This window comes from Mobula hypostoma, chromosome 1 (assembly GCF_963921235.1).
Source record: "Mobula hypostoma chromosome 1, sMobHyp1.1, whole genome shotgun sequence".
NCBI classification, from domain to species: Eukaryota; Metazoa; Chordata; class Chondrichthyes; order Myliobatiformes; family Myliobatidae; genus Mobula; species Mobula hypostoma.
This window is the reverse complement of record NC_086097.1, coordinates 23,351,944-23,364,366: the sequence shown is the minus strand read 5'-3', so window position 1 is coordinate 23,364,366 and position 12,423 is coordinate 23,351,944. Positions and strand designations below refer to the sequence as shown.

The window sequence follows — 12,423 nt, the reverse complement described above, 5'->3', positions numbered from 1 at the left end:
TACGCTTGGGGTCATCGTCTTGCTGGCAAACAAATCTCCCAAGTCGCAGTCCTCTTGCAAACTGCATCCGGTTTTCCTCCAGGATTTCCCTGTATTTTGCTGCATTAATTTTACCCTCTACCTTCACAAGCCTTCCAGGGCCTGCTGCAATGAAGCATCCCCACAGCATGATGCAGCCACCACCACGCTTCATGGTAGGGATGGTGAGTTTTTGATGATGGGCAGTGTTTGCCTTATGCCAAACACAGCATTTAGTTTGATGCCAAAAAGCTCCATTATGGTTTCATCAGACCATAGACCCTTCTTCCAGCTGACTTTAGAATCTACCACATGCCTCTGGAAAACCCTAGATGAGAGTTCATGTGAGATTTCTTTGCCAACAGTGGCTTTCTCTTTGCCTCTCTCCCATAAAGCTGCAACTGGTGAAGCACCCAGGCAACAGTTGTTGTATGCACATTCTCTCTCATCTCAGCTACTGAAGCTTGTTACTCCTCCAGAGTTGTCATATGTCTCTTGGTGGCCTCCCTCACTAGTCCATTTCTTACATGGTCACTCAGTTTTTGCAGATGGCCTGCTCTAGGCAGATTTACAGCTAAATCATATTATTTCCATTCCCTGATGGTTGACTAACTGTACTCCAAGGGATATTTAGTGACTTGGAAATTTTCTTACATCCATCTCCTGACTTGTGCTTTTCAATAAACTTTTCATGGAGTTGCTTGGAGTGTACTTTTGTCATCACAGTGTAGCTTTTGCTTGGATACTGACTCGCCAGCAGTTGGACCTTCCAGACACAGGTGTATTTTTACAACAATCACCTTGACTGCACACAGGTGATCTCCACTTAACTAATTATGTGACCTCTAAAACCAAATAGCTGCATCAGTGATGATTTGGTGTGTCATATTAAAGGGGGTGAATACTTATGCCATCAATTATTTTGTGTTTTATATTTGTAATTAATTTTGATCACTTTGTAGAAATCTGTTTTCACTTTGACAGAAGAGAGTCTTTTTCTATTGATCAGTGTCAAAAAGCCAAATTAAATCCACTGTGATTCAATGTTGTAAAACAATAAAACATGAAAACTTCCAAGGGGAGTGAATACTTTTTATAGGCAGTGCAAATTAAGAATCAAAGATGCAGCTGACTGTAATTCTCATTTTCCCAGTCATTCGCCAAGTAAGGCTGATTTCCTTCTTGATTCCCACTATTCTGTATGAACAATATATCTCACAATCCCCTTAATATATGGCTATAGAGTTATAGGACAAGAGCACAGAATTTTGGTCAACCCATCCATGCCAACCATCTTGTCTGCTTGAACTAGTCATATTTACCTGCGTTAGGCCCATATCCATCTAAACCTTTCCTATTCATGTGTCTGTGTAAATGCATTTTAAAGTTGTAATTTTTCCATCTCTACCACTTCCTCTGGCATCTCATTCCATATACTCACCACCTGCTGGTCACTTCAAAATGTCCTCTCAGGATACTTATTTTTTTATCTTTCCCCTCTCACCGTAAACCTATGCCCTTTAGCTTTAGACTCACCTCCCCCCCTCCCACTTTGGGGAAAAGACTGTGACTATTCACCTTATCTATGCTCCGCAACGGAACTTGGAACAGCAAAGTACAGACCCTTCGGCCACAATGTTGTGCCGATCTTTTAACCTATTCCAAAATTAATCTATCCTTTCCCTCCCACATTGTCCTCCATTTTTAATCATCCATATGCCTATCTAAAAGACTCTTAAATGTCCCTAATGTTCCTGCCTCTACCACTGCCCCAGGCAGGACTTTCCACGTGCTTACCACTCCGTGTAAAAAAAAAACTATTTCAGACATCTCCCCTGTATTTTCCTCCAATCACCTTAAAATTATGCCCTCTTGTATAAGCCTCTTCACCTTTGGAACCAATCAGTGTCTATCCACACTACCTACATGACGTTATACACACCGATTAAGAACCTATGCTCATGATTTTAAATACCCCTATGGGTCACCTCTCTTGTGTTTCAGGGGGTATAAAGAAGCCCCGGTCCATCTTGCCCTTCCTCATGACTCATAAATGAAGGACATCCATTTAGAACAGAGTTGCGGAGAAATTACTTTATTCAGAGGGTGGTAAATCTATGGAATTTGTTGCCACGAGCGGCTGTGGAGGCCAAGTCATTGGGTGTATTCAAAGCAGAATTAGATAGGTTCTTGATTAACCAGGGCATCAAAGGGTGTGAGGTGAAGGCAGAGGAGTGGGGATGACTGGAAGAATTGGATCAGCCCATGAATGAATGGCGGAGCAGACTCGATGGGCTGAATGGCCTACTTCTGCTCCTATATCTTATGGTCCTATGGACTCAATCTCTTAAGTCCCAGTAACATCTTTGTCATTTTTTTCTGTAAACATTTCTCTGTAAAAAATTGAACTGCACTCAATACTCCAAGTGTGATCCCACTGATAGCTTAGTTGAAATATGATCCACACTAACACTCAAGATTCAAGCATGTTTATTATCAAAGAATGTACAACCTTGAAATTTGCTTGCTCACAGGTAGCCACAAAGCAAAGCAAAGAAGCCATTTAAAGCAAAAAAGATTAAAGGTAAAAGACCAACACTCGATGCATAAGTGGAAGGAAAAAATACAAAATCATGCAAATAATTGACATGAATAACAGGATTCCGAACCAAAACTGAGTCCTCAGATCGGAACCCTGGAGCAGCTATCTAAAATCCACGGGGCTGTGCCCTGAATACCCTCAGTGACTGAGCCTCCACAGCATTGTCAGGCAGAAAACTTTAGAATCAGAATCTGGTTGATTATCACTGACATAAGTTTTGCCACAGCATTGCAAGAAACAAAAATTCATATACGTTAGAAAAATAAATAAATAGTGCAAAAAGAGAATTTTCTGCCCTTGAATGAAAAAATCTCTTACTTCTCCACTAAATTGCTGACCTAATATTTTGAGATTGCTGCTCCTGGTTCTAAGCACTGCAGCCAGGAAACGTTATTCCCACATCAGCTGCACAAGTCTTTTGATTGTTTTAATTAAATCGGCCCTCTTACTTCTACACTGAAAATAGAGGCCTAATTTGATTAATTTATTATCATAAGACAATCCCAGCATCCCAGAAATCAACTATCGCTGGAAATCTGTGCACAAATTAGTTTAAAAAAGCCTCTGCTTTCATTTTCACTCCTACCAAAATGGCCGATCTCACATCATCCAATTTTCCAGGTTATATTCAAGCTGTCATGTCCTTGCACTTTCACTGAATCTATCTATACGGTGCACTTGGTCTCCTGCTCAAGCTCCACTGAGGCACACCAGCACACTTTGAATCATCAGCAAACTTTGGACCCATTAAATTTGATCCTCGTGTCATTAGGAATTTCCTCATCATCTCTGTTCTAAAGGAACATCCTTGTATTCTGTGACTGTGCCCTCTTGTCCTAGACTCTCACACTATTGGAAATATCCTTTTCACATCCACTCTATCTCAGCCTTTTACTATTCGATAGGTTTCAATGAAATCACCCCCTCATTCTTCTAAAATCCAGTGAGTAGAGAGCTATATCCCTTATACAGTGTGCTCTAATTATGTTTAATAGTCATGTGGCATTTTATTGAAAGTCCAAATAGTTGCAACTATCAGAATAGATGAAGGCAAACAAGTCTGATAAACTCAACTCAATTTCCCTCAATTCGTATCGACTCTGTCCAGTCCTTGTTTTATTCCTCAATGTTTTGTTCTCACTTCTCAAATGTTAGATTCTAGCATTCTTCCTACCACTGACTGACTGGTCTACATTTTCAGGTTTCCTCAGCAGGTCAGGCGGCATCTATGGAGGAAAATAAACAGCCATCGTTTCAGGCCGAATCCCTTCATCAGGACAGATGAAGGATCTCAGTCTGAAACATCGACTGTTTATTCATTTCCACAGATGCTGCCTGACCTGCTGAGTTCCTCCAGCATTTTGTTTGTGTTGCTCTGGATTTCCGGCATCTGCAGAATCTCTTGCATTTCTGGTTTTCTCTCTCCCTCCCTGGATTTATAAAGAATAAATTATCACTGTAGAGGTTAAGCAGCTTGACTAGAAGCTAGTGTTATGGTCTACTGATTCAAAGAAGTGGGATTGAAATCCACAATGGCAGCTGGGATTTTTTAAGATCTGGAATTTTATTTTTTTAAAAAGCTGCTCTCATTGATGGTAACTGAAATTAATTGATTGCTGTAAAAACCCAACTGATTCAATGTTCCCCTTTAGAATATGTTCCATATATGACCCCAGACCCTGCAATGTGGTAGATTCTTAATTGCTTCTTCCATACTGAGACAATAAATTATCCATGATATTCACATCTAGTGTGTAAATAAACAGAAAGGACTACCGATATTATTAAAGAATAGTTAGTAATTTCTTTGTAGTTTGAGATGCAGTGATTTGTTTAGGAATGGAATATTTATGATCTAATGAAGTGAATCTGAATGTTCAGCACAAAAAGCCAACATGGAGCTCTAATAACGAAAAAGCCTGACACAAATGTAAACAGAACAGCAACTTAAGAACAGTAATTTTCTCTGAAGATCCAGCAGCAGAATACTTACCTTACAGTCTAGATAGTGAAAAGGACTTTTGACTATGTACAAGCTACTCTGTTGGAAAATAAGCAGTTGCTGCCTACCTGGATTATTTATGCTTGCCATGTAACGGTAAATAAGAACAGACTGGCTAATGTAAACACTTAACACCTCACACAGTGCACACAGACTGTGGACTCATCTTTATTTCTGACTAACAGTCTTGTTAGGTTTCTCCTATTTGCAAAGGCATCATTGAATACAATACAGTAAGTGACCTTGGAGACACAGAGAAACTGTAAAATTTCTGACTGTTAGTTTCTCACTGGGTCATCTAGACATGGGTAAATCTACACTACAAACCTCTCGAACCTCCAATAAAATAGCCCCATATTTGCTCGTTGATGGATTTTCCCCTTATTTCCTTTGTGACTATAGAAGCATTTTAATCACATGACTCCCCTGACCATTGAAAACATGCAGGCAGTTACTAGAACAGTCAAATACCATTAAACCGTACCCTGCTGCTGACAAAACACTTGGCAATAATTTGAGATTTAAGAATAGCTTGATTAGCATCAGGTAACCCTAATTAACTCCCATATTCACTAAGAATATTTAGAATTAAATTACTGTTCTGTATCAAGGTGATAGATAAAATAAAATTTTACACATTTTAATTGGTATTTGTTAAATGTGATTTGACTGTGGATTATTTTAAATTAACTTTATGCATTTTCAGAAAGTCAACCTTGCCAGTTTTCCCCAGTGTTTCTAAAGACATAACAACATACATATTAAATTTTTTTAAACATGATAAAAGCATTAAGAACAAAATGAAACTTGAACAATAACTTACTGGAGTTACAGTTAATCCTGATACAGTCTAGACGGGGAAGAATAAATGAAAGATGAAATCGCATCCTTCAAGGTAACAGCTGCAGACATCCAATAACAATAAGTCCACCCTTCCGGGGACAGACACACGCAAGAAGGTGGCCATTTTACTTTACACTTCACTTCACATATGCAAGTATCTTTACAAAAATGAGACCCAAACATAAACTGGTTATTCTCATACAACAATAGTCTTACACATTTTTTTCACATTACCTTATACTCACTTTCAAAAACCACTGCAGAAGCAGAAGCCTATGTTAATTTTAGAATAGGTGTCAACATATCTTTACCCCCAAACTCTTCTCTCACCCTCACTCTCCCACCACCACCTCTTTTTTTTCATAAAATGGCCACTTGCAAACAACTAGCCATGTGAAAACTCAGCCAAGATCCAGTGGGGGGACTGTTCCAATTGCATGTCCCAAAGATAGACTGGCCCAACTACTGCACACGCTCATGACCAACTAGTCTATCAAATACACTGAGAAGAGATGGACAACAGTATTTGGCAAGAAGATGGGTGAGCGGTGCACATTGGTAGGAGCAGTGATCTCTGAGTATTTATCAGGTTTCTCAAGAATTTCAGTAAAAAGTACAGGATTAAAGCAGAAAAATATGAATCTGTTGAGGATAGTACAAATTTTGCTGATACTTTTCACATAGTGAAATCAGGACCAATAAAAAAAGACAATTTTTATTAAAAAATGTAAAGGTACAAAATTATAGACACCAATTATGAAGCATCATCCTTATTTATCAGATGGCCTCAGCTCACTTTGGTCATTGTAAAAAGATTTATTTTCATATCACAGGTTTAATTTGTTGTAATTATTCATCCAATTAAAGTAGGGAGCCAATACTTCTCTCATTTTAGACATTACAAATTGACAATATTGTCTTGTTGTGCTTTACAAAATAAAATTTGAGATCAGTCAAGCCCCAAGAAAACCAGATATGTGCAGAGAAATTCTTGAGCAACAGTACGGGAGAGAGTCGACAATCTGGGTTCAGTTTCACATGGCCAGGTTTGTCATGTGTCGTCAACCGCAACAGAAAAGTGGGTGCAAACAGCCACGGACCATTCGGCACAATCACCATACAGAGGCCGCGATACCTTTTTGGGGAATAATGGGTTTCCTTCATCATTGTATTGTCCCTATCCTGAAAAAACATCACGGATAACCAACTGTATCTTAATTTCAAGTCAAAAATGGCCAGTTTAGAGAGCAGTTCTGAAAATTAATGTGTTAGTTGGATGGAACAAGAGATGGTATGGGCCCTTTGATGAGAAGTGAATGTCTTCAGTGTTTGCAGTTCCAACTTTTCATCTTTAAAGCATCCATTTTGCTGATGTACTCTAGACTAAATCTGAGCAAGATATTAGCAATATAGAAAACATTTTTACGTACACTTAAAGAACATTTTCAAATAATGAACAGGGAAGTGAAACAGGACCCTTATGAGTATGTATTTTGAGTGACTTGCGAATGAATGTGACATTGATCTATACTGGTAACTGACTCAACAACACTTGATGACTATTTTCTGCCCAGTCACCTTGTGGGGAGAAAATTAAAATATCCAGAAGTCATATTTGATTTCTCTTTGAAACATACCAAAGTGGTGGTTGTAAGACAACATGGCGTCAGTTTGTAATGTGGTAATGTTTTATAGCCAATTACCTTACTAGCTTTTAGGTCTTTGGGAGGAAACCAGAGCACCTGGAGCAAACCCACATGGTCATAGGGAGAACATACAAACTTTTTACAGGCAGTGGTGGGAATTGAACCCTTGTTGCCCGTGTTATAATGGTGGTATGTTTTTAGCGCCGACCCTATTTGTGTCTAATGTTTTGAGAACTTGCAGAAATACACAGCTCTGAGGCGAGATAATGGTGGAAAGTATGCGCTTCAGCTCTCTCTGCTTTTAAGTTAGGTGCCTGGCAGAGGTTACAAGGGATAAGAAGATACAGACTGGTAACACGACTGAATGGAAGATTTGTAGGAATGAGGTTCTGAAAGGCATTAACAAAAAGGGGCTACTCATTTGAGCAAGTGAGGAATCTTAGGCTGGGGTTGCAAGCAGTGCTAAGAGAGACTGACATGAGAGAGCGAGAGATGATTGTAGAAGCATGTATCAGACACCTGGGGTTCTGTGCTGCATTTTATCAGGTTGGTTTATTGGTATTCTTCTTTCCTTCTGTGTTTTATTAAGTGATTAATGAGTTTTCCAATAAAATAGCTATTTTTAAAAAAATAACTTTTAACATATACATAGCATTTCCTCTGTTTGCAAATACCTCTTACTGCTGGATCAGGAAAGAACAAAGAACGAATATTTATTTAATATTTCTTTATATGCCTGATTCCAGACAGGGCATCAATTGGGAGATGCTTCATTTAATATTAATAAAATCTCAGGGGGTCATTCCTATCAGGAATCAATAATTCAGGGGTCAGTGGTGCTACGAATAAAATTTGCATCTAATTATCATAAACAGCAACGCAGCAGAACAGAAACAATGAAATACTAATAGAGATAGGAATAATAATTAACCTCCTCCAATCTCTCTTTTCCATTCCCCATTCTGGCTACCCTCTTACCCCTTACTTTCTCCTCACCTGCCCATCACCTTCCTCTGATGCCCCTTCTCCTTCCCTTTCTCCCATTGTCCACTCTCCTCTTCTATCAGATTCCTTCCTGTTCAGCCGTTTACCTCTCCCATCCGTTAGAGTGATTTTTGGGTTTAGGTCATTTACATTTAGTGAATGGCTTTGGCTACCAGTCTTCTGTTCCTTGAAAATGTATTGTGGATTTAATTCGGAACAATGCATTCCTAAAAGCTGTGAATCCCAGTCCACAGACGAGACTGGCGTCTGTGGGATGGATGCGAATCAGAAGGTGTGAAGTTTGTTATGTAGCTTCAAAAGAAAGCATTGTCTATACCTTGTAAATATGGAATTGCCCTTTGTGTTTAGCAAACAAATATCGAGCCCTTCATTGGGCCAGTAGACCTTTCCACCAAGGGCGTCTCCATGTGATACCTGCTGTGCCTTGTTTTGTTGAATAAAGAAGCTGCTTTGAATCTGCCTGTAATTCTCTCCGCTGATTTCATTCACGCAACAGCACTACCTATCACCTCTCAGCTCTCACTTCATCCTCCTTCCCCCTTACCTGGTCTCACCAATCACCTGCCAGCTTGTACTCCTTCCCTTCCTCCCAATTTCTTACTCTAGCTTCCCATCCTGGCATAATGAAGGATCTCAGCCTGACATGTTGGCTCTTTACTCCTCTCCATAGATGCTGCCTGACCTGCTGAGTTCCTCCAGCACAGAGGTTCCCAACATTTTATCTGCCACTAACTCCATTCACCCCAGGTTGGGGCCTCTGTTCTTGCATTTTGTGTGCGTGTTACTAAGAATAGAAATAGGTCATTTGGTCTTTCAAAGCTGTACTGCCAGTCGTTAAAGTTGTGACTAATCCAAACCAAATACATGGCCTTATAATAGGTATAATATAAAACAGAAATTGTCCTTCCTCAAGGCACTTTGCAGTCCAGCAATAAGAGCTCACTGTCACATGGTATTATGATTTTATTACAATTATGGCAAAGTGGCTGTGGGAAGGGCAGGAATGACTGGGGCTATCGTAGGTTCAGCTGAGATGGAGGGCAGTCCTCAGGCAGAGGGGGCGTGTGGCAATGCTGAACAGTATTGTGACGGTACTAAAGGAGGATATACTGAAGGTTTCATCCAAAGAGGTTCCATATAGATAAAACTAAGTAATAAGCAAAATCACATTGATGGGATTATCATATATAATAATCTCTTTCAAGCGGCAGCACAGTAGCATAGTTAGTGTATTGCTTTATAGTGCCAGCGACCTGGGTTCAATTCCCACTGATGTCTGTAGGGAGTTAGCACTATCTCCTCATGGCCTTGTGGATTTCCTCCAGACACTCCAATTTCTTCCCACATTCCAAAGATATATATTAGTAAATTGTGGGCAAAACTTGCAAGCTGCCTGCCCCCTGCACATTTTGGAACTGTTTTGATCGTTGATGCATATGATGCATTTCACTGTACTGCGTGTTTCCAATGTACATGTGAGAAGTAAAGCTCGTCTTTATAGTAGTCGGAGAATCAGAAGAACAGTTATGTAGGCAGCTTGCAAAAGATGCAAAAGCAACAAGGTTGTGTTTTTTTTTACTTTCTCAATATTGGCTGGTATGATCAATGGATTGGGTCTCATGAGATGTGTTCAAGAAGGGATTTGAAGACTACTACTAGGGAAAAGGCTTTTAACAAGGTTCAACATGGGATGCTGGCCCAGAACCCAGACATTACAACTCATATTCTCAATATTATTTATTACTTATTTATTGTTATTATGTTGTGTATCTTGTACAGTGTTTGTTCAGCTTGCCTTTTTTGCACATTATTGTCTGTCAGTCTCTACGTGTAGTTTTTTCAATGATACTATTGTATTTCTTTGTTCTACTGCGCATGCTTGCAAGAAAATGAATCTCGGGGTAGCATATGTACGTGACATGTACTACGTACATATGTACAAGACATGTACATAATTAAATTTACTTTGAAACCTGAAAGGTGAAATATTTAAGAGGACCCTGAGGGGGAACTACTTCACTCAGAAGGTGGATGTGAGTACGAGAAGAGCTGCCAGTGGAAGTGGCAGAAACAGTTTCAATTGTAACACTTCAGGCAGGCACGTGGATGAGAGGGGCTTGGCGGGTTCTGGTCCAGGTGCAGGTACATGAGACAAGCTGAAGGTCAGGTTGGCATGGACTAGATGGGCTACTGTGCTGTAGCATTTTATGACTCTAAAACATGGATAAGTACAAGAAAGAATAGACATTCGGCCCTTCACATTTGTTCTTCTCTTCCATAAGGATCATGGCTGATTCTGGTGGGAATGCAGCTCATCAGCATAATTGTATTATGCTTGTATGATAGCATTGTACATTGGTTGCTCGTCAGTCTTTGTGAATAGTTTTCTTATTGATTTATTGTGTTTCTTTGTATCTACTGTAAGAAAATTGTGATATATAGGTACTTTGATAATAAATTTACTTTGAGAAGCTTTAAAATTTGAAGGTTAAGGCATAAGGCACAAACATTCGAGGCTCTAGGCCTCTACCCACAGGAATTCAGAAAAATGAGGGGAGACCTCATTGAAACGTATCAAATGTTGAAATGCCTTGACAGAGTGGATGAGGAGAGGATGTTTCCTATGGTGGGGGAGTCTAAGACCAAAGGACACAGCCTCAGAATAGAGGGGGCATACTTTTAGAACAGAGATGCGAACACACGCAGCAGCCTCTTGGGGGCAACCAAAGGTTTTTTTTTCCTTGCTAAATGTGTTTTTATACATTATAAGACTATTCTTGACTTCAGTAACTATGCATACAGCAGATCTGTTGCATCAGTGAGCTGCTCATTGTTTGGAGTAGGCGGTCGGGGTGTCGTAAGAACCAGTCAGCGGTACAGAGAAGGTGAGTTGGCCAGATGGACCGAGAGAATCGACTCAGGCATGGGGAGAGGGAGTCGTGTTGGGCTGTCGGGCTGAGGAAGGCGAGACGAGTCAGGATGTCGGGCTGCAGGAGGAGCTAGATTGGGTTCGGAAGAGCTGACCTGGGTGCAGACTACGCTGCTGCCTGCTACTTGGAGGCACCGGAGTTGGTGCCTTTGAGTTGGCGCGAAGACAGCTTATAGTGAAACCGTGAGTGACTGTCTTGGACGTTTCTTTTGTGATTGCAAGACTTTGTTCGACATTGCTTGCCACAGGCCTTCTTCCCTTGTTTGGTGGCAAGACAGACAATAAGGCTGCAGTGTCGCCTCACTTGTAGCGAGGACTAGGCCTCAAGCTGTGGCTTGCGTTGTAGCATGGCATTCGAGCTTGGGATGGGCACTCCTGTCAGTGCTGCCCTCTTGTGTTGGATCAGTGGAATTACAGGCTGGACTGCTGGGAACTATCAATTTGCAAGACTTGTTGGTCAGGGTCTTAGACAGAAAATGTGTTTTCTTCTGTGAATATGATCTTTTTCTTTTCCTTTCTCATTATTTTGAATGCGCATGTATGTTTTTGCACTTTGGCCATGAAGGAATTCTGTCTCGTTCGGCTATATCGATATATGGTCTGAATGACAATTAAACTTGATGTGATGTGATTTGATTTGAATTTCTTTAGCCAGAGAGTGGTGAATCTGTGGAGTTCTTTGCCACAAGGTATTGGGCATACTTAAGGCAGTGGTTTATAGATTCTTGTTTAGTCAGGGTATGAATGGATATGGGGAGAAGGCAGGAGATTGGGGCTGAGAGGGAAAATGGATCAGCGATGATGAAATAGCAGAGCAGTTTTGATGGGCCAAATGGCCTTATTCTGGTCCTATATCTTATGGTCATATGGTCTAAGAAATCTGAGGCCTGTTGACAAACAGAAACCAAAACTGGCTTGGATTACAGAAGGTAGAAGGTAACAGTGCATGGGTGTTTTTCTCATTGGAAGCTAGTCACAAGTGGGGTACTACAAGGATCATGGCTGGGACCTCTGTTGTTTGTAAGCCGTATAATATACTGTACATGTTATCTGATTGTTAAGTTTGCAGAAGAGACAACAATTGGTGGAGTTGTAGAGAGCAAAGATGATTGTGTAAGAATACAGCAGTACATAGGTCAGCTGGAAAGTTTGATGGCCTGCTGGCAGATGGAACTCAGACTACCGTAAGGTAATGTCATCACTTGTCCTGGCTATGCGAGCACTGATGCCAGGCAGACAGTCTCTGAAGAGTATTGATAAATGCTGGGGTCATCCATCTTATAAAGACACTGCTCAGAAGAAGGCAAAGGCAAGCCACTTCTGCAGAAAAACTTGCCAAGAACGGTCATGGTCAAGACCATGATTGTCCACATCATAC

General features: G+C 40.5%; 1 protein-coding gene across 24 annotated transcripts in view; it reads right to left on the bottom strand.

The window, feature by feature from the left end:
* nrxn3a (neurexin 3a) overlaps positions 1 to 12,423 on the bottom strand; it is a 2,332,164-nt gene that overhangs the window by 1,412,119 nt on the left and 907,622 nt on the right. For 18 of the 24 annotated variants that reach the window (XR_010017469.1, XR_010017470.1, XR_010017471.1 and 15 more), the window contains one exon: positions 5,446 to 5,472. The exons of the other annotated variants lie outside the window; for them this stretch is intronic. Coding sequence is in view for 14 of the 18 variants with exons in the window: in XM_063044591.1 (XP_062900661.1) it covers positions 5,446 to 5,472 (27 nt within the window). In the remaining 4 variants the exon portion in view is untranslated. The remainder of the gene's footprint in view (positions 1 to 5,445; positions 5,473 to 12,423) is intronic. 24 annotated transcript variants of the gene reach the window in all.